The sequence below is a fragment of the Oncorhynchus kisutch genome, linkage group LG13 (assembly GCF_002021735.2).
Source record: "Oncorhynchus kisutch isolate 150728-3 linkage group LG13, Okis_V2, whole genome shotgun sequence".
Classification (NCBI taxonomy): domain Eukaryota; kingdom Metazoa; phylum Chordata; class Actinopteri; order Salmoniformes; family Salmonidae; genus Oncorhynchus; species Oncorhynchus kisutch.
The window spans coordinates 38,877,601-38,899,237 of record NC_034186.2 but is presented as its reverse complement, the minus strand read 5'-3'; the positions used below and the strand labels follow the sequence as shown (position 1 = coordinate 38,899,237).

The following is a 21,637-nucleotide window of genomic DNA, read 5'->3' as shown; positions in this document are numbered from 1 at the left end:
GAGTTTGAAGAAACAATGGTAAGGCTCACATGATTGAATGTCTCAAGGGTATACACCTTTTTCTATTAATAAACAGATACCAGCGCATGATCTCACCCACACTACAGCTCCCATACTTAACATTATTTTACTACTTTGTAGAATTTAATGGTGGTATTTCAGTGAAAATACTATAATGTCAATAACATGATGACGAGGAGCCAATGGATTCTGAACAAGGAGTTATCTGAAGCCCTCTGGTAAAGTTTTAGAACATCCACATTGAGGCAATGCTTGTGTATGAAGAGGGCCTAAAACAATGTGTGGGTGGGAGTGTGGGTTGTCAGGAGTTGAATGTTACACATACGGTTTCCTTGAGCTGCTAAAATCAGACCCTGAGCAATTGCAGGAAGGCAGGTTGTCATGGAAATAAGAGCAGGGTGTATATACCTTTTCACCCCTCTCTCTCCCAAGTTCACAACATCCAATGAGATGTAAAAATAAAAATGTAAAAAACGATTAAAATGTGTCAACTATTAAAAATATCGTCAACCTCACAGTCATCCTTATAATGACAGCAAATGGATTACACTTTTAATTGGTTGTCCAATTACTGTGGCCATTAGAGAGCAAATTATCTCTGTTATCATTATTGCAATAACCACTCTACCACCCGCATTGGGACTCTGCTCCTGTATTTGAGCTCTGCCGATTCGGATGGGCAGCAGGTGTCTTTTCTTCGCGCCAGAAAAACTCTTAACCTCTTTCCTCCCACGCAGACCTCTGCTCGATGTCAAGGCGTTTTTCTATCGCGCCGGAGGGCTGGAGAAAAAGCGCTTAAGCTCATGTAGTAAATTAAAATGAACTGTAGATGTGTGTGAGTGTGTGCTACTGTGCTTCATGTGAGTGGAAAGCAGGCAAGGAAAGAATGAACCATACCGTGTGAGGACCGTCATGAGATAAGGTATGAAGAATGACAAGGCCTACTTTTTTGGGGGGTTGTATTAATTTTAAATGAATGGTTAATTATCACATGCAAAACATGTATTTCACCGGTTTCAATTCATTCCTTCTCTGTTCATAACTACATGATTTCATGACTCCTATAAGTGGTACCAACTTTGAAAACGGATTATCAAGTACTAATATTGCAATTTAAACGTTACATTTTTACGATTATGACCTAGAGTGAAGAACCATCAATTGAAAACGTTCCACCTGGACCAGAGAAGCTCTCCATGACTGTGGACTATCTCAATCCGTGAAGACAAGAAAGGAAGCATCAGAAACGGTATCTTTCTCTTTGCCTATTTTATTAACAGTGATTAAATAGGAAATACATTTAAGTTATAACTTATTCATTGTCCAGATTTGTTGTCAGTCACTGTTTGGAGAAAAAAAGACAACGACAACAGCTAATTTCCTCCAGCATTGAAAAGGGAAAAAAATAGCTCCCACAGCTGACACTGACAACTCACTTGCTGATGCTCAGTGAGTGTGTCTGTTAACCATTTATTAGGATTAGGGCTAGTTGTAAGGATTCTGCTCTGCTGGGTTATCACCACGCCCATGGTAGAGTAGTGTCAGTAGTGTTGATGCAATGTGCACCAACAATAAGAGTATTTATATGAATGAACAAATATGTGGAGGACCACATTTTCAGAAAATGAGTTTGCTTTGTTATGTATTATGTATTGCTATTTCTAGCCCTGAGACTGATACTAATGTTGGCTAGGGCAGTGGGAAAAGGGTAGGGTAGGTTGCAGTTAAACTGTACCTGCTGTTGTCCCAGGGCTTTGTAGTGGTGTTCTGCTGTGTGTGTGTGTGTGTGTGTGTGTGTGTGTGTGTGTGTGTGTGTGTGTGTGTGTGTGCGTGCGTGCGTGCGTGCGTGCGTGCGTGCGTGCGTGCGTGCGTGCGTGCGTGCTAGAAAGGGAGGGGAGAGCATGCATGTGAAGGTCAGATCAGACGAGATGACAGACCTTTTCATGTCTGCCTACTTCAGATTAGTGAAGTGTCACCTCCAGTCACTCTGGCCCTGAGTCTCTGGACAGTACATGCTATCTGTTTTATCTAGGCTTTGGACTGTTCGAAGAGAATCCCTAAACTCAACCATGAGTGGTGAGTATGCTGTAACGCTTAAAGAGTATGCTAAAGGTAAGGCAAATAGAGTCTGCTTGGAAAAAGGGTCCACAGGTGGGAGATTAAGTTGTGTAGCTAAAAGGAACCAGATTATATTTTCTGCAAAAACTTTGTGTCTCTGAGAAACGGAGCTGTTTGATCTCCCACGGTGATTTTGCTTCTTTGTTTCCAAAACTTGCTTAGAAAAGCTTTGATTTGTTTCTGTCGGTAAGATGTTAGAATTATACTGTCAAATGACTTTTAGTACTCTGTGCTCCTGCATATTTTAGCAGGATAGTTGGAAGAGGCTCAAGGCTTTCTTGTTAGGTGTGAAATACCATCTCCTCTAACGAAATGGGGCCATGTCTATGCTAGCCTAGTCCCAGATCTGAATGTGTTTTTTACCCAACTTCTCCATACATGGCATGACAATTCTACCCAGAGGAGTTGGCTATATCTCAGACAGATCTGGGACCAGGCCAATGTAGGTTACCTGTACCGCCCAGGGACTCATCTAGTCAGAAATGTATGCAACTTTAATACCATACCGCTGAGTGTCTGAACCAGGACTGGCAACGCTTGCCAGCCTGCCAGCTTGCCAGGGTGGACACGCAGGGCATGTTCATTAGGGTGAAACATAAAGAACTTTGCCAATAGAAATATAATGTTGACTACAGAGCTGCCAATGTGGTTGGATCTTCATTGAGTGTACAGTAATGCCTGTATGCTGTCTGAATTCACTTTTCTGTTTCTAATGAATAGATTTGTGAAAGGATTCCCAAGTGGCCATCCATTTGAATAATAACTGCATGGAGAATTCCGTCATTTTATCCACTTATTGAAGCACACAACGCCCACATCAATTAAGACTACTGTGTGAGACTGAATCGAACCCCATTGACTGTTATATGTGGCTTTATGATTCATTGTGAAAGAGTGTTAGTACGTTTCAATCAAGGTAAGTATCACAATGGATTTTTTTGATTTGACCTTTATTTAACCAGGCAAGTCAGTTAAGAACAAATTCTTATTTTCAATGATGGCCGAGGAATAGTGGGTCAACTGCCTGTTCAGGGGCAGAACGACAGAGTTTGACCTCTTTTTTTTTTTTTACCAGCTCGGGGATTTTGATCTTGCAACCTTTCTGGTTACTTGTCCAACACTCTAACCACTAGGCTACCTGCCGCCCGGCTGACTTGATCCGCTGATCCGTTAAAACAGAGACACTGTTTTCTGCAGTGTGGGAAGTATTATGCTACTGACACCAAGCTAAATGATAGATATGGACCACGGGTCATTCAACAGTCCTCTACCACAATGGATGGATGAACATTTATAGACAGAGCAGAGCAAAACAATGAACAAAGAGGATCAATGGGCAGTAAGACAGAATCGGAGGACATTCCCTGTGGACCATGTTGCCACTGGTCACCTCTAGTTAGTGTTCATCCTTGGGGGAAGCTGTAGAGATATAAAGGCGGTTCAGAGAAAGATCTGGAAGGGCATCAGCTACAGACACACTGTTTGCCTTATAGGATTGCCTTGGACCAGGTAGGAAGATCATCATTCAGAAAATAACAGAAAATAAGTATTTCAGTGCAGAGCTGTGATCCTGAGCTGTGATTTGTCATGCATGTCACCAAAGCTCATCCATCACTGTTTAAATATTAGCAATGACCATCAGGTTCTTGAGTGCTGAATTGATCAATATTTCTAACCAACTTCTCTATCAAGAGCGCTTGTGCACTTCATACACACTGTTTATTCACTGAATTATAACATAATGCTTATAGTCTCCATCTTCTCTTTTGACATTTTTTTTTACATTCATTTCACCTTCATTTAACGAGCTAGGCCATTTGAGAACAAGTTCTCATTTACAACTGCGACCTGGCCAAGATAAAGCAACGCAGTGTGACAAAAATAACACAGAGTTACACATAAACAGACGTACAGTCAATAACATAAAATAAAATAAAAATTGAAAAATCTATGTACATTGTGTGCAAATGTAGAAGAGTAGGGAGGTAAGGCAATAAATAGGCCCTAGAGGCGAAAATAATTACAATTTAGCATTAATACTGGAGTAATAGATGTGCAGATGATTATGTGCAAGTGGAGATACTGGGGTGCAAAAGAGCAAGAGGGTAAGTAATAATATGGGGATGAGGTAGTCGGGTGTGCTATTTACAGATTGGCTGTGTACAGGTACAGTGATCGGTAAGCTGCTCAGACAGCTGATTCTTAAAGTTAGAGAGGGAGATATAAGACTCCAGCTTCAGAGATTTTTGCAATTCGTTCCAGTCATTGGCAGCAGAGAACTAGAAGGAAAGGCAGCCAAAGGAAGTGTTGGCTTTGGGGATGACCAGTGCAATGTACCTGCTAGAGCACGTGCTACAGCTGGGTGTTGCTATGGTGACCAAATCAAATCAAATCAAATTTATTTGTCACATACACATGGTTAGCAGATGTTAATGCGAGTGTAGCGAAATGCTTGTGCTTCTAGTTCCGACAATGCAGTAATATCTAACAAGTAATCTAACTAACAATTCCCCCCCCCCCCAAAAAAAAAACTACTGTCTTATACACAGTGTAAGGGGATAAAGAATATGTACATAAGGATATATTAATGAGTGATGGTACAGAGCAGCATAGGCAAGATACAGTAGATGATATCGAGTACAGTATATACATATGAGATGAGTATGTAAACCAAGTGGCATAGTTAAAGTGGCTAGTGATACATGTATTACATAAGGATGCAGTCGATGATATAGAGTACAGTATCTACGTATGCATATGAGATGAATAATGTAGGGTAAGTAACATTATATAAGGTAGCATTGTTTAAAGTGGCTAGTGATATATTTACATCATTTCCCATCAATTCCCATGATTAAAGTGGCTGGAGTAGAGTCAGTGGCATTGACAGTGTGTTGGCAGTAGCCACTCAATGTTAGTGGTGGCTGTTTAACAGTCTGATGGCCTTGAGATAGAAGCTGTTTTTCAGTCTCTCGGTCCCAGCTTTGATGCACCTGTACTGACAGCGGGGTGAACAGGCAGTGGCTCGGGTGGTTGATGTCCTTGATGATCTTTATGGCCTTCCTGTAGCATCGGGTGGTGTAGGTGTCCTGGAGGGCAGGTAGTTTGCCCCCGGTGATGCGTTGTGCAGACCTCACTACCCTCTGGAGAGCCTTACGGTTGAGGGCGGTGCAGTTGCCATACCAGGCGGTGATACAGCCCGCCAGGATGCTCTCGATTGTGCATCTGTAGAAGTTTGTGAGTGCTGTTGGTGACAAGCCGAATTTCTTCAGCCTCCTGAGGTTGAAGAGGCGCTGCTGGCCTTCTTCACGATGCTGTCTGTGTGAGTGGACCAATTCAGTTTGTCTGTGATGTGTATGCCGAGGAACTTAAAACTTGCTACCCTCTCCACTACTGTTCCATCGATGTGGATGGGGGGGTGTTCCCTCTGCTGTTTCCTGAAGTCCACAATCATCTCCTTAGTTTTGTTGACGTTGAGTGTGAGGTTATTTTCCTGACACCACACTCCGAGGGCCCTCACCTCCTCCCTGTAGGCCGTCTCGTCGTTGTTGGTAATCAAGCCTACCACTGTTGTGTCGTCCGCAAACTTGATGATTGAGTTGGAGGCGTGCGTGGCCACGCAGTCGTGGGTGAACAGGGAGTACAGGAGAGGGCTCAGAACGCACCCTTGTGGGGCCCCAGTGTTGAGGATCAGCGGGGAGGAGATGTTGTTGCCTACCCTCACCACCTGGGGGCGGCCCGTCAGGAAGTCCAGTACCCAGTTGCACAGGGCGGGGTCGAGACCCAGGGTCTCGAACTTGATGACGAGCTTGGAGGGTACTATGGTGTTGAATGCCGAGCTGTAGTCGATGAACAGCATTCTCACATAGGTATTCCTCTTGTCCAGATGGGTTAGGGCAGTGTGCAGTGTGGTTGAGATTGCATCGTCTGTGGACCTATTTGGGCGGTAAGCAAATTGGAGTGGGTCAAGGGTGTCAGGTAGGGTGGAGGTGATATGGTCCTTGACTAGTCTCTCAAAGCACTTCATGATGACGGATGTGAGTGCTACGGGGCGGTAGTCGGGAACAATGGTGGCCCTCTTGAAGCATGTGGGAACAGCAGACTGGTATAGGGATTGGTTGAATATGTCCGTAAACACACCGGCCAGCTGGTCTGCGCATGCTCTGAGGGCGCGGCTGGGGATGCCGTCTGGGCCTGCAGCCTTGCGAGGGTTAACACGTTTAAATGTCTTACTCACTTCGGCTGCAGTGAAGGAGAGACCGCATGTTTTCGTTGCAGGCCGTGTCAGTGGCACTGTATTGTCCTCAAAGCGGGCAAAAAAGTTGTTTAGTCTGCCTGGGAGCAAGACATCCTGGTCCGTGACTGGGCTGGGTTTCTTCCTGTAGTCCGTGATTGACTGTAGACCCTGCCACATGCCTCTTGTGTCTGAGCCGTTGAATTGAGATTCTACTTTGTCTCTGTACTGGCGCTTAGCTTGTTTGATAGCCTTGCGGAGGGAATAGCTGCACTGTTTGTATTCAGTCATGTTACCAGACACCTTGCCCTGATTAAAAGCAGTGGTTCGCGCCTTCAGTTCCACACGAATGCTGCCATCAATCCACGGTTTCTGGTTGGGGAATGTTTTAATCGTTGCTATGGGAACGACATCTTCAACGCACGTTCTAATGAACTCGCACACCGAATCAGCGTATTCGTCAATGTTGTTGGCTGACGCAATACGAAACATCTCCCAGTCCACGTGATGGAAGCAGTCTTGGAGTGTGGAGTCAGCTTGGTCGGACCAGCGTTGGACAGACCTCAGCGTGGGAGCTTCTTGTTTTAGTTTCTGTCTGTAGGCAGGGATCAACAAAATGGAGTCGTGGTCAGCTTTTCCGAAAGGGGGGCGGGGCAGGGCCTTATATGCGTCGCGGAAGTTAGAGTAACAATGATCCAGGGTCTTTCCACCCCTGGTTGCGCAATCGATATGCTGATAAAATTTAGGGAGTCTTGTTTTCAGATTAGCCTTGTTAAAATCCCCAGCTACAATGAATGCAGAGATAAGGCGGGGCTTTTTCTCTCCTCCAGTTTCCCACGAAACCTGCCTCCTGGACCAGGTGCTGGAGCTGATTATGAATGAGAAGCCCCCCAACACTGCCAGCCTTTTCCTGAACGAGGACGCCGACAAGCCCCCCCTCCCCAATCGAGGCCTCTGTTGGCAGCTACGTAGGGCCATGCAGAAGAGAGCGGCCAGCACCCAGGACAGGATGAGCACCATCACTAAGGAGAGCGTCAAGGGCTTCCTGAGACGCAACCTCTTTGTCCTCCTCACCATCGCAGCAGTGGCTCTGGGCAAGTGGTTGAGATACTCGCTTACTGTCTTTCTAGGTTTAGGGCAAAGCTTAAGGTGGGGTTAAGGCTAAGGTTATGGGTAGTTTGTTGATAGTTAATACAATTTTAATTTAAAAAACAATAATAACTGCAGTATTATTATAATTACACAGGTATATGAGCTGTAGCCCAAGGTAAAGAAGTCTTTGTCGAGATGACTTGAAATACAGTATTCTTCATCATGGCACCAGCCTTGAAATCATGTCCCCTGTGTGTGTGTCCAGGTGTCATGCTGGGTTTCGCCCTGCGGCCCCACAACCTGACCCTCAGGGAGATCAAGTACTTTGCCTTCCCTGGAGAGCTGCTGATGAGGATGCTGCAGATGCTGGTTCTGCCTCTCATCGTCTCCAGCCTGGTCACAGGTAGCTGGTCACAGGGGTTCTGCTTTATTAGCGTCATTATTTACATTTATGAATTGCTTTTCACAAACTCAAAATGATTGTCACATTACGGTGATCGCTCACCCCTCCTGCAAGCTACTATTTTCCATACTAAGCTACTGTTCTTCACCCTAATACTACTTCTTGCAATGTTGAGTTTCAAAGTGAGTTGGTACAGTGGAAGTACCTAGAGTGTTCATGAGAAAGGAATGAACGTTGTCTTGTCTTGCAGGTATTTCCTCTCTGGACAGCAAAGCGTCTGGGAAGATGGGAATGCGGGCTGTGGCGTATTACATGGTGACCACCCTCATCGCTGTCTTCATTGGCATTGTCATTGTGATTGTCATCAAACCAGGGAAAGGCCATAGGGACAGCCCAGTGGCCTCTAGCGGTACCATAGAGCCGGTACACGCAGCTGACGCCTTCCTGGATCTCATCAGGCGAGTAACTACCGTAGGATCTAAATTACGGTGTGAATATGCGGTATGAATCATTTATTGGCCTTTATTCACTGTGATAGATGCTGAAGGAAAAAAAACGTAACCATTGTTTATCTTTCAGGAACATGTTCCCTCCTAATTTGGTGGAAGCCTGTTTCAAGCAGGTAAGGGAATTCACTTCAACGTGATTGATCATGTTGCCGATTCCCAATACACTGTGTTAAAATGCTCACTCACCATTACAGTATATTTTTGAGGACTGATACTTTACACTGCTACGGTAGATTTTTTTTTTACAACAATATATGTGTTATATATCAGTACAAAACGGTCTACAAGAAGACCATCCACACGAAGAACGTGACTGTTGCCCTCAGTCTGACAGACTCCCTCAACACTACAGAGGCTGCCTTGGCTGTTAACATGAGCAGAGTGCTGCAGACCATCCAGGTGGGTGATACATATTTGTGGTGAATAGGGGGACTTACCCCAAAGTCCTTTGGGGGAAAAAAGAGCTACAGTTACTTTGGATAAAAGTAAATATTATGCGGATGGTTGTTCTCCTCCTGCTCCAGGAGACAGTGGTGGAGATGATCCCCGTGTCTGGTTCCTCTAACGGGGTGAACGCCCTGGGTCTGGTGGTGTTCTCCATGTGCTTCGGCCTGGTCATTGGCAGCATGAAGCAGCAGGGTCAGGCCCTCAGGGACTTCTTCGACTGCCTCAATGAAGCCATCATGCGCCTGGTGGCCATCGTCATCTGGTCAGTAGTCAGATTAGTGTTCACAAGTAACATGCTAATGAACTCTAACGTGCCCCTACCATTACTTCTCACATATATCTCTCGAAATAGTTACTTTTGGTGGAATTGTTGTAATAGGTGCGAGTGTAAACTATCTCTGTCTTTCTCTCTCCTCCTCCCTCTCTCTGTCAGGTATGCTCCAGTGGGCATCCTGTTCCTCATAGCAGCTAAGATCGTGGAGATGAAGAATCTGGCCGAGGTGGGAGGTCAGCTGGGGATGTACACGGTGTCTGTTATCGTGGGTCTGCTCATCCACGGCTTGTTTGTCCTGCCCCTACTCTACTTCCTGGTCACCAGGAAGAACCCCTACACTTTCATGGCTGGCCTTCTGCAGGCCCTCATCACAGCACTGGGAACATCCTCTAGGTGGGTGTATGAACTGATTCAGGGTGGGTACATAAACTGATTTTGCAATTCCTCTAGGTGAATGTATGAACTCATGAACTGATTCAGGGTCAGGCTAATTAATTTCCCTGGGGACACCCTCTAGTTGTTGTTCAGACTATTATGATCTCACAAGGTCTTCCATTATCTACCACTCCTGCCATAGCTCTGCCACCTTGCCCATCACCTTCCGCTGTCTGGAGGAGAACAACCGTGTGGACAAGAGAGTGACACGCTTCATCCTTCCCGTGGGTGCCACCATCAACATGGATGGCACTGCCCTCTACGAAGCCGTGGCAGCCATCTTCATCGCCCAAGTCAACGACATGGAACTCAACTTTGGCCAGATCCTCACCATCAGGTCAGTCTAAAGACACGATCTGATAAGGCACAATTCTATCAATGAGAATAAAACTATTGTCCATCCAGATGGACATTTTTTTTTGGCATCACTTTACATTAAAAGGATCACACATACACATACAGTTGAAGTCGGAAGTTTACATACACTTTGGTTGGAGTCATTAAAACTTGTTTTTCAACCACTCTACAAATTTCTTGTCAAACTATAGTTTTGGCAAGTCGTTTAGGACATCTACTTTGTGCATGACACAAGTAATTTTTCCAGCAATTGTTTACAGACAGATTATTTAACTTATATTTCACTGTATCATAATTCCAGTGGGTCAGAAGTATACATACACTAAGTTGACTGCCTTTAAACAGCTTGGAAAAGTCCAGAAAATAATGTCATGGCTTTAGAAGCTTCTGATATCATTTGAGTCAATTGGAGGTCTACCTGTGGATGTATTTCAAGGCCTACCTTCAAACTCAATGCCTCTTTGCTTGACATCATTGAAAAATCAAAAGATATCAGCCAAGACCTCAGAAAAGAAATTGTAGACCTCCACATGTCTGGTTCATCCTTGGGAGCAATATCCAAACGCCTGAAGGAACCACGTTCATCGATACAAACAATAGTATGCAAGTATAAACACCATGGGATCACACAGCCGTCATACCGCTCAGGAAGGAGACGCGTTCTGTCTCCTAGAGATTAATGTACTTTGGTGCGAAAAGTGCAAATCAATCCAAGAACAACAGCAAAAACCTTGTGAAGATGCTGGAGGAAACAGGTACAAAAGTATCTATAACTACAGTAAAACGGGACCTATATAGACATAAGCTGAAAGGCCACTCAGCAAGGAAGAAGCCACTGCTCCAAAACCACCATAAAAAAGCCAGACCATGGTTTCCAACTGCACATGGGGACATTGATCGTACTTTTTAGAGAATTGTCCTCTGGTCTGATGAAACAAAAATAGAACTGTTTGGCCATAGTGACCATCATTATGCAAGCCGAAAAACACCATCCCAACTGTGAAGCACGGGTTGGCAGCATCATGTTGTGGGGGTGCTTTGCTGCAAGAGGGACTGGTGCACTTCACAAAATAGATGGCATCATGAGGTTGGAAAATTATGTGGATATATTGAAGCAACATCACAAGACATCAGTCAGGAAGTTAAAGCTTGGTCACAAATGGGTCTTCCAAATGGACTATGACCCCAAGCATACTTCCAAAGTTGTGGCAAAATGGCTTAAGGACAACAAAGTCAGGGTATTGGAGTGGCTATCACAAAGCATGGCACTCAATCCCAAAGAAAATTTGTGGGCAGAACTGAAAAAGTGTGTGCGAGCAAGGAAGCCTACAGAACTGACTCAGTTACACCAGCTCTGTCAGGAGGAATGGGCCAAAATTCACCTCTACTTATTGTGTGGAAGCTTATTGTCAGGGTTTGATGCCCTCAATGCCCTCAATCTCACACCAATTATCATTGAACCTACCAGGTACCACCCCAAAGCCGTAAACAAGAGCACCCTCATAGATATCATCCTAGCCAACTTGCCCTCTAAATACACCTCTGCTGTTTTCAACCAAGATCTCAGCGATCACTGCCTCATTGCCTGCATCCGTAATGGGTCAGCGGTCAAACAACCTCCACTCATCACTGTCAAACGCTCCCTGAAACACTTCAGCGAGCAGGCATTTCTAATCGACCTGGTCGGAGTTTATCCTGAAATGATATTGATCTCATCCCGTCAGTAGAGGATGCCTGTTTTTCCTCACCATCTTAAATAAGCATGCCCCATTCAAGACATTTAGAACCAGGAACATATATAGCCCTTGGTTCTCTCCAGACCTGACTGCCCTTAACCAACACAAAAACATCCTATGGCGTTCTGCATTAGCATCGAACAGCCCCTGTGATATGCAACTTTTCAGGGAAGCTAGAAACCAATATACACAGGCAGTTAGAAAAGCCAAGGCTAGGTTTTTCAAGCAGAAATTTGCTTCCTGCAACACAAACTGAAAAAAGTTCTGGGACACTGTAAAGTCCATGGAGAATAAGAACACCTCCTCCCAGCTGCCTACTGCACTGAAGATAGGAAACACTGTCACCACCGATAAATCCACTATAATTGAGAATTTCAATAAGCATTTTTCTACGGCTGGCCATGCTTTCCACCTGGCTACCCCTACCCCGGTCAACAGCACTGCACCCCCCACAGAAACTCGCCCAAGCCTTCCCCTTTCTCCTTCTACCAAATCCAGTCAGCTGATGTTCTGAAAGAGCTGTAAAATCTGGACCCCTACAAATCAACCGGGCAAGACCATCTGGACCCTTTCTTTCTAAAATTATCTGCCGAAATTGTTGCCACCCCTATTAATAGCCTGTTCAACCTCTATTTCGTGTCTTCTGAGATTCCCAAAGATTGGAAAGCAACTGCGGTCATCCCCCTCTTCAAAGGGGGGGACACTCTTGACCCAAACTGCTACAGACCTATATCTATTCTACCCTGCCTTTCTAAGGTCTTCGAAAGCCAAGTCAACAAACAGATTACCAACCATTTCGAATCCCACCATACCTTCTCCGCTATGCAATCTGGTTTCAGAGCTGGTCATGGGTGCACCTCAGCCACGCTCAAGGTCCTAAACGATATCTTAACCACCATCGATAAGAAACAGTACTGTGCAGCCGTATTCATTGACCTGGCCAAGGCTTTCGACTCTGTCAATCACCACATCCTCATCGGCAGACTCGACAGCCTTGGTTTCTCAAATGATTGCCTCGCCTGGTTCACCAACTACTTCTCTGATAGAGTTCAGTGTGTCAAATCGGAGGGTCTGTTGTCCGGGCCTCTGGCAGTCTCTATGGGGGTGCCACAAGGTTCAATTCTTGGACCGACTCTCTTCTCTGTATACATAAATGATGTCGCTCTTGCTGATGGTGAGTCTCTGATCCACCTTTACACAGACGACACTATTCTGTATACTTCTAGCCCTTCTTTGGACACTGTGTTAACAACACTCCAGGCGAGCTTCAATGCCATATAACTCTCCTTCCGTGGCCTCCAATTGCTCTTAAATACAAGTAAAACTAAATGCATGCTCTTTAACCGATCGCTGCCTGCACCTGCCCGCCTGTCCAACATCACTACTCTGGACGGCTCTGACTTAGAATATGTTGACAACTACAAATACCTAGGTGTCTGGTTAGACTGTAAACTCTCCTTCCAAACTCACATCAAACATCTCCAATCCAAAGTTAAATCTAGAATTGGCTTCCTATTTCGCAACAAATCATCCTTCACTCATGCTGCCAAACATACCCTCGTAAAACTGACTATCCTACCAATCCTCAACTTCGGCGATGTCATTTACAAAATAGCCTCCAATACCCTACTCAATAAATTGGATGCAGTCTATCACAGTGCCATCTGTTTTGTCACCAAAGCCCCATATACTACCCACCACTGCGACATGTACGCTCTCGTTGGCTGGCCCTCGCTTCATACTCGTCACCAAACCCACTGGCTCCAGGTCATCTACAAGACCCTGCTAGTTAAAGTCCCCCCTTATCTCAGCTCGCTGGTCACCATTGCAGTACGCGCTCCAGCAGGTATATCTTTCTGGGCACCCCCAAAACCAATTCTTCCTTTGGCCGCCTCTCCTTCCAGTTCTCTGCTGCCAATGACTGGAACGAACTACAAACATCTCTGAAACTGGAAACACATCTCCCTCACTAGCTTTAAGCACCAGCTGTCAGAGCAGCTCACAGATTACTGCACCTGTACATAGCCCATCTATAATTTAGCCCAAACAACTACCTCTTTCTCTACTGTATTTATTTATTTAGCTCCTTTGCACCCCATTATTTCTATCTCTACTTTGCACATTCTTCCACTGCAAATCAACCATTCCAGTGTTTTACTTGCTATATTGTATTTACGTCGCCACCATGGCCTTTTTTTTGCCTTTACCTCCCTTATCTCACCTCACTTGCTCACATTGTATATAGACTTGCTTTTCTACTGTATTATTGACTGTATGTTTGTTTTACTCCATGTGTAACTCTGTGTTGTTGTATGTGTCGAACTGCTTTGCTTTATCTTGAGAACTTGTTCTCAACTTGCCTACCTGGTTAAATAAAGGTGAAATAAAATAAAATAAAATTGTGTGGAACGTTTGACCCATAGTTAAACAATTTTAAGGCAATGCTAATAAATGCTAATTGAGTATATGTAAACTTCTTACCCACTGGGAATGTGATGAAAGTAAATAAATAATTCTCTCTACTAATATTTCACATTCTTAAAATAAAGTGGTGATCCTAACTGACCTAAGACAGGGAATTTTTACTAGGATTAAATGTCAGGAATTGTGAAAAACTGAGTTTAAATGTATTTTGCTAAAGTGTATGTAAACTTCCAACTTCAACTGTACACACACATTTAAACCAGTCAGTCCATCAAATCAAATCAAATTTTATTTGTCACATACACATGGTTAGCAGATGTTAATGCGAGTGTAGCAAAATGCTTGTGCTTCTAGTTCCGACAATGCAGTAATAACCAACGAGTAATCTAACCTAACAATTTCACAACAACTACCTTATACACACAAGTGTAAAGGGATGAAGAATATGTACATAAAGATATATGAATGAGTGATGGTACAGAACGCTATAGTCAAGATGCAGTAGATGGTATCGACATATGAGATGAGTAATGTAGGGTATGTAAACATTACATTAAGTGGCATTGTTTAAAGATGCTAGTTATACATTTTAGATCAATGTTTCCATTATTAAAGTGGCTGGAGTTGAGTCAGTATGTTGGCAGTAGCCACTCAATGTTAGTGGTGGCTATTTAACAGTCTGATGTCCTTGAGATAGAAGCTGTTTTTCAGTCTCTCGGCCCCTGCTTTGATGCACCTGTGCTGACCTCGCCTTCTGGATGATAGCATGGGGTGAACAGGCAGTGGCTCGGGTGGTTGTTGTCCTTAATGATCTTTATGGCCTTCCTGTGACAAACGGGGGGTGTAGGTGTCCTGGAGGGCAGGTAGTTTGCCCCCGGTGATGCGTTGTGCAGACCTTACTACCCTCTGGAGAGCCTTACGGTTGAGGGCGGAGCAGTTGCCGTACCAGGCGATGATACAGCCCGACAGGATGCTCTTGATTGTGCATCTGTAAAAGTTTGAGAGTGCTTTTGTTGACAAGCCGAATTTCTTTAGCCCCCTGAGGTTGAAGAGGCGCTGCTGGCCTTCTTCACCACGCTGTCTGTGTGGGTGGACCAATTCAGTTTGTCTGTGATGTGTACGCCGAGGAACTTACTACCCTCTCCGCTACTGTCCCGTCGATGTGGATAGGGGGGTGCTCACTCTGCTGTTTCCTGAAGTCTACGATCATCTCATGTTTTGTTGACGTTGAGTGTGAGGTTATTTTCCTGACACCACACTCCGAGGGCCCTCACCTCCTCCCTGTAGGCCGTCTCGTCGTTGTTGGTAATCAAGCCTACCACTGTAGTGTCGTCTGCAAACTTGATGATTGTGTTGGAGGAGAGGGCTCAGAACACACCCTTGTGGGGCCCCAGTGTTGAAGATCAGCGGGGTGAAGATGTTGTTACCTACCCTCACCACCTGGGGGCGGCCCGTCAGAAAGTCCAGAACCCAGTTGCCCAGGGTCTCGACCCCATACTGCATACACTGGAAACATAGAGGACATTGATAGATTCACTCACAACTGACCACTGCCCCAACTGCACTGTTAAATAGATAAATAGATAAGTGTATATACCGATACAATTTATGTTGCATTTGGTAGTCCAACAGCACAATCAAATAATTAATGTTTAAACACATTGTTCTTGGCCATGAGCATTCTGAAGTGCCGGCACGAGGGAAGCCTCTCAAACTGAGGGTGTAGAGGGTGGGAGGGATTGGTTGCCTTGTGGACAGGCTGCTCAAATGTGCCTGTGGTCGACCAGTTACTTTGCTGGCTGTGTTTACTATTCTGGTCAGTTTGCTTTTGCTCCTCACGCTCAGATTACCATACCAGACTGAACGTATTGCCATACCAGACTGAACGTCATATTGAACATGAAGAAGCTCTCCACCAGATTGCTGTACACCCTCTCCACAACCTGGCTAACGCCAAACCTCTTTCAATTTCCAGATTAAAAACAGGTGTTGGCTTGCTTTAAAAAAATATGTTGCATTCTCTGTAAAGCTCAGCTTGTCATCAATTTGTATCCCTAAGTATTTGAAACACTCAACCACCTCCACTGGTTGGTCATTCAGAGAGAGTGTTTGGGACATTGGCAGGTTGTTGCCATTGATGATCAGCTCCTTTGTCTTGTCCACACTGATGTGGAGGGCACTTGACCGGCACCTTTATTGAAAGTTGTTGGCCAGTTTAAAATTGCTGTCCCCATCTGACTTAGCATCTTTGAAAACTAGTCTCACCAGAGTCATGTCATCCGCATACTTGAAAAGGCTCACATTGTTTCCTTGGATTTTCATCTCACTAGCGTAGATAGAGAACAACAATGGTGAAAGGACACACACCTGGGGTGCCCCTGCGTTCAGTGCCAGTTCATCAAAGAGGGCCCTATTCATGAGAACCCTTTGTGGGTGGTCAGTTAATAAGTCCTTGATTCAACTTGCAAGACTTCTGTTGCCCTTCAACTATCAGACCTATTAAGTCATGTTAATGTGAACTAATCTTACAGTAAAATACTTGTAAAGGCTATATCAGCTAATTTTATGTCCACAGTAGTGGAAGGAGAGAAAATAACAAAGACTTTTCTTGGTCTTGATAAGATTGATTTTGTGGTCTTTGCCGAACTCCTCCATGTTATTGACTTTCTTCTATTGACTTCACTACCAAGAGGGTTAACCTCTACCGTGGAGTGTTGATTTATACTTCTCTATATCCATATCACTCCCCAATGTGTGTGTGTGTGTCTCTGTTATTAAATGGCGCTGTCGCCACCTCCTCCACAGTATCACAGCAACAGCTGCCAGCATCGGCGCAGCAGGCATCCCACAGGCTGGTCTGGTTACCATGGTAATCGTATTGACATCGGTGGGACTACCCACAGAGGACATAACGCTGATCATCGCTGTGGATTGGTTCCTGTAAGTCTGCCTAAATGTCACTATGAGGCCGCCACCCCACTAGAACAGGTTATTGATGCATTATGCACATCAGATTATTGTAATTAATAAAGTGTTTACAACTAGCCCTATCTAATTTTGTGCTTTGGTGTTGTATTGTGGCTGGAAACCATTTGGGTTGAATACTGGTGGGTGGATTACCCCAAAGACTGCCTTGTGTTTTTGTGTGGCTGAGCAGGGGTTGAGACCCTGACGAAGCGTGTGTGTGTGTGTGTGTGTGTGTGTGTGTGTGTGTGTGTGTGTGTGTGTGTGTGTGTGTGTGTGTGTGTGTGTGTGTGTGTGTGTGTGTGTGTGTGTGTGTGTGTGTGTGTGTGTGTGTGTGTGTGTGTGTGTGTGTGTGTGTGTGTGTGTGTGCAAATCAAATCAATTTGCATTTTTCACATGCACCGAATACAACAGGTGGATATATGGATATACAACAACCTTACAGTGAAATGCTTACTTACAAGCCCTTAACCAACAATACCGTTTTAAGAAAATACCTAAGAAAAAATTAAAATAAGTAAGAGCAGCAGTAATTAACAGTAGCGGGGCTATATACAGGGCGTACCAGTTCAGAGTCAATGTGTGTGTTTGTGCGTGCACTATATAATGTGGGTATACCTGTGCAGGGATCGCTTAAGGACTACCACCAACGTGCTGGGGGACTCTATCGGGGCAGGCATCGTGGAGCACCTGTCTCGCCAGGAGTTGCAGAGCCAGGATGTTGAGGTGGGCAACTCAGTGATTGAAGAGAATGAGAAGCCCTACCAGCTCATCTGCCATAAAAACGACTCAGTGAAGCATCGCAACAGTGAGACCCCCATGTAGGGGTTACGACAATCTGAAAGCATCCACTAGCTACTACCGTACTTCTTCAGTGTTTGTAGATATGGAGGAACTGGATAGGTGTAAGCAATATGGGGAAAGCTATTGGATGCCTAGGTGGAGCCATCACCATATTGCTAACACTTATCTGGGTAACTTCAGGTCTGCAAACACTGTAGGGATAGTGGCTGGAGATTGTTTTGACACTGTTAACCATATCAACTCATATCAACTGTTTTGGTCCTTTCAGTTCAAATCTGAGATGCATCTCAATTGTCTAGAGCAGTGTTTCCCAAACTTTTTATAGTTTTTGTCACAAACCTGCTAGTGGGAAGTGACAAAGAGCTCTTATAGGTCCAGGGCACAAATAATAATATATTAATCATCAATCATTTTGCTCTTTATTTAGCCATCTTACATATTAACTTTATTTGTTCATCTAAAATTGTGAATTACTCACCACAGGTTAATGAGAAGGGTGTGTTTGAAAGGATGCACATAACTCTGCAATGTTGGGTTGTATTGGAGAGAGTCTCAGTCTTAAATCATTTTCCACATACATTCTGTGCCTGTATTTAGTTTTCATGCTAGTGAGGGCCGAGAATCCACTCTCACATAGGTATGTGGTTGCAAAGGGCATCAGTGTCTTAACAGCGCGATGTGCGGATACTCTGAGAAATCTGGCAGTGGCTTCTGATTAAATAACATTTTCACAGAACAGCTTGTGGCAATTTCGATGAGGCTCTCTTGTTCAGATATTGATAAGTGGACTGGAGGCAGGGCATGAAAGGGATAACGAATCCAGTTGTTTGTGTCATCCGTTTCGGGAAAGTACTTACGTAATTGCGCACCCAACTCACTCATGTGCTTCGCTATGTCACATTTGACATTGTCCGTAATCTTTGAGTTAATTTGCACACAAAAAATCATACAATGATGGAAAGACCTGTGTGTTGTCCTTGTTAATGCAGACAGAGAAGAGCTCCAACTTCTTAATCATAGACTCAATTTTGTTCCACACATTGAATATAGTTGCAGAGAGTCCCTGTAATCCTAGATTCTGATCATTCAGGCAGGAAAAAACATCACCCAGATAGGCCAGTCGTGTGAGAAACTCGTCATCATGCAAGTGGTCAGACATGTGAAGATTATGGTCAGTAAAGAACTTTAAGCACGTCTCTCAATTTAAAAGTGTCAATACTTTTCCCCTTGATAACCAGCGCACTTCTGTATGTTGTAAAAGCATTACATGATCGCTGCCCGTATCGTTGCATAGTGCAGAAAATACACAAGAGTTCAGGGGCCTTGCTTTAACAAAGTTAACAATTCCCTTGGCAGCAAGAGCCTCTCGGTGGATGCTGCAGTTTACCCAAGTGGCGTCGGGAGCAACTGCTTGCACGTGTGTTACCACTCCACTGTGTCTCCCTGTCATGGCTTTTGCGCCATTAGTACAGATACCAACATATCTTGACCACCAAAGTCCATTTGATGTCACAAAGCTGTCCAGTACCTTAAAAATATCCTCTCCTGTTGTCCTGGTTTCCAGAAGAGGATGTCTTCCTTAATTGACCCCCCGTAAACGTAACAGACATATACCAGGAGCTGTAACACATAGAATTCACTGGCTTTTAAGCGAAGCAGTTATTGTTTCAAAACATCTCCTGCCATGGTGCGTCGTGAAACAGTGTTTGAAGAAGTCATTGTCTGTATAGTTTTTTTTGGCCTTTACCCCAGCATTGTCCCAGCCATATCCGCGGCAGCAGGAAGAATTAAGTCCTCCACAATAATATGGGGCTTGCCTGTCCTAGCCACTCGGTAGCTCACCATATAAGATCCTTCTAGCCCCTTCTTATTAATGGTATCTGTTGCTTTTTTCACATATAACACACCGTGGCTGAGGAAAGGCACTACTCCCAATATAAGTGAACCCCATTTAGTTCTCATCATATTTGCTCCTCTTAGATGGTCCATTATCCGTCTGCTGTTTGGGGCAGAAGCTCTTCGGCTGCAACAGATTCACAAATGTAGAATTACTGATGCTAGCATTGGATGTGCTTGTGGAAGCAGAACAACTTGTGTCATTGACAGGTGCAGGTGTAGTACTGCTGGTGTGTCTCTATGGACGAGGGCCTTACAAGCGTAATGAGCAGTAGCTACATTTGGCTACATACGGACCGTTAGTGGAATTCCCGTGAGAGAGTAACGGTTAATGTGATTGGATGTTCATTATTTGAGTAGGCTACCTGTATTTGACATCGTGTTGTTATTTTGCTGAACACTAGATGGTTTCATTTTATTTTTGGCAGTGAAACGAGGCTACTCAGGCGAGAAATAAACCTTACCCAAATGTATTACCCTGTTGGAAAATATAAATGGACCATTTGAAAATGTGATTCTTTTTTTTGGGGTTGTTAAAAATGTATCACATTTTTATTTGGCATACCCCCGACGGAATCCCCAGTTTGGGCATACCTGGTCTAGAGGAAACTGCTGTGAAATAACTGGACAGGTGAAATCAAATTTCTCATAGATATCTAGCTACTATATTGTTTTCACTTATTTTATGTGTTCATAACAGTAGAGACCACTTTTGACTGGTGTTATGTACTCTGTATAGGATTGATTTTCATGAACAAGAAAATAAATGCCATTCAATGGCCTTTTTAGAATGAGTGAATAAATGGGATATCCATTTGTATACTCACAATCAATTAGCTGGTTCTGTTGCATGGCTTGATTTTTAGTTTATTGTTCTATATTTTGCCACTTTAAGTTGGTGGTTATTCTTTTTAATGTGAATCTACCTCTAACATTCAAGTGTACATTATGCTTTCTCTTGAGTCATTTTATTTTCTGCCCCAAACATTACCAAGAGGTCATTATTATTCCGTATTATCCATACCACCAACTTTGATAAGCATTTTTTATACGGTTTCAAAAACAAGTATTGAATTTATGATGTACTGTACTGTAGTTTACTTGATCTGTCAATTGAATCAACGTGAATGTATACAGTAAATATTTGTACCGATATCTGTTTTATACTTGGGTGATTTCTATGTTACTTATTGAGCTAAATTGGGGTTAGACTTTGTTTTTCAAAACAATATTTGTAACAAAGATGTATTTTCAGTGTTAACCAGTGTTACTTAACTGAACATATTTTGGTACTAGTCACTTAAGTCTGAAGTATGTGAAAGTATTACTGTATGCTTGCTTTGAATAGGAATGTTGATATCATTGGGGCTGTTGTATGTTTTTGTGTGTAGTAAAGATGGACAAAAGAATGTTACATAGCCTACTGAATTACTTGATATGTTTCTCCCCCAATGTTGCGATGGTTTATATTTTAGGGCTTGAATCCATCCCTCTTTGAGTGTTGTGAGTCTTTTCAGACAATGTGAGGGTTGAATATCCATTTGTAGAATATAAGGGAGATCTTCATGTATTTCTTGAATCATAACTAAAAAGTTCACCAGATATTCCCTTTCGTTGATGCTGTAATCTTACCTGGCCATTTCAGTTCAACATCTGGTGCTTTATCGATGAAAGCACTATAGCCAGATGTGGTACATTTGATTATGGCTTTTCTCCTTGATTTGACTGTTGGAAAAAGTGGAAAAATGTTATGCCTAAAACATAATTTGAAAGCAATTAAGTTGAATGTTAAGTGGGAAAGGTTTTAAAAGTAAGTAGGCCTACTATGTATGTAGTTACGTAAAAACTAAACTTGACCTGTGTTGAGAGCATATTGTTGTAATGTGTGACTCTTGTTTAATGTATTAAATAGTTGATTTATGT

The 21,637-nt window shown here is 43.7% G+C and overlaps 1 protein-coding gene across 2 annotated transcripts; it reads left to right on the top strand.

The window, feature by feature from the left end:
• Positions 1 to 665: 665 nt before the first annotated feature.
• On the top strand, positions 666 to 20,589 carry LOC109902445 (excitatory amino acid transporter 1). Of its 2 annotated transcripts, XM_020498795.2 has the most exons (13): positions 666 to 943; positions 1,167 to 1,270; positions 2,054 to 2,097; positions 7,204 to 7,467; positions 7,731 to 7,868; positions 8,119 to 8,326; positions 8,448 to 8,490; positions 8,648 to 8,776; positions 8,902 to 9,086; positions 9,258 to 9,491; positions 9,676 to 9,870; positions 16,856 to 16,990; positions 17,641 to 20,589. In XM_020498795.2, the coding sequence occupies exons 3-13, from the start codon at positions 2,091 to 2,093 to the stop codon at positions 17,837 to 17,839; spliced, it is 1,737 nt and encodes a 578-aa protein (XP_020354384.1). In that variant the 5' UTR covers positions 666 to 943; positions 1,167 to 1,270; positions 2,054 to 2,090; the 3' UTR covers positions 17,840 to 20,589. The 2 variants fall into 2 exon arrangements, with proteins under 2 accessions (XP_020354384.1, XP_031642057.1); XM_031786197.1 differs by lacking the exon at positions 2,054 to 2,097.
• Positions 20,590 to 21,637: the final 1,048 nt, after the last annotated feature.

What these genes read in the sequence shown, in the direction of transcription:
- LOC109902445 (XM_020498795.2), top strand. An exon ending in GAGTGCTGCAGACCATCCAG is followed by an intron (nt 8,777 to 8,901) that starts GTGGGTGATACA and finishes CTCCTGCTCCAG; the next exon opens with GAGACAGTGGTGGAGATGAT. An exon ending in CTGGTGGCCATCGTCATCTG is followed by an intron (nt 9,087 to 9,257) that starts GTCAGTAGTCAG and finishes TCTCTCTGTCAG; the next exon opens with GTATGCTCCAGTGGGCATCC.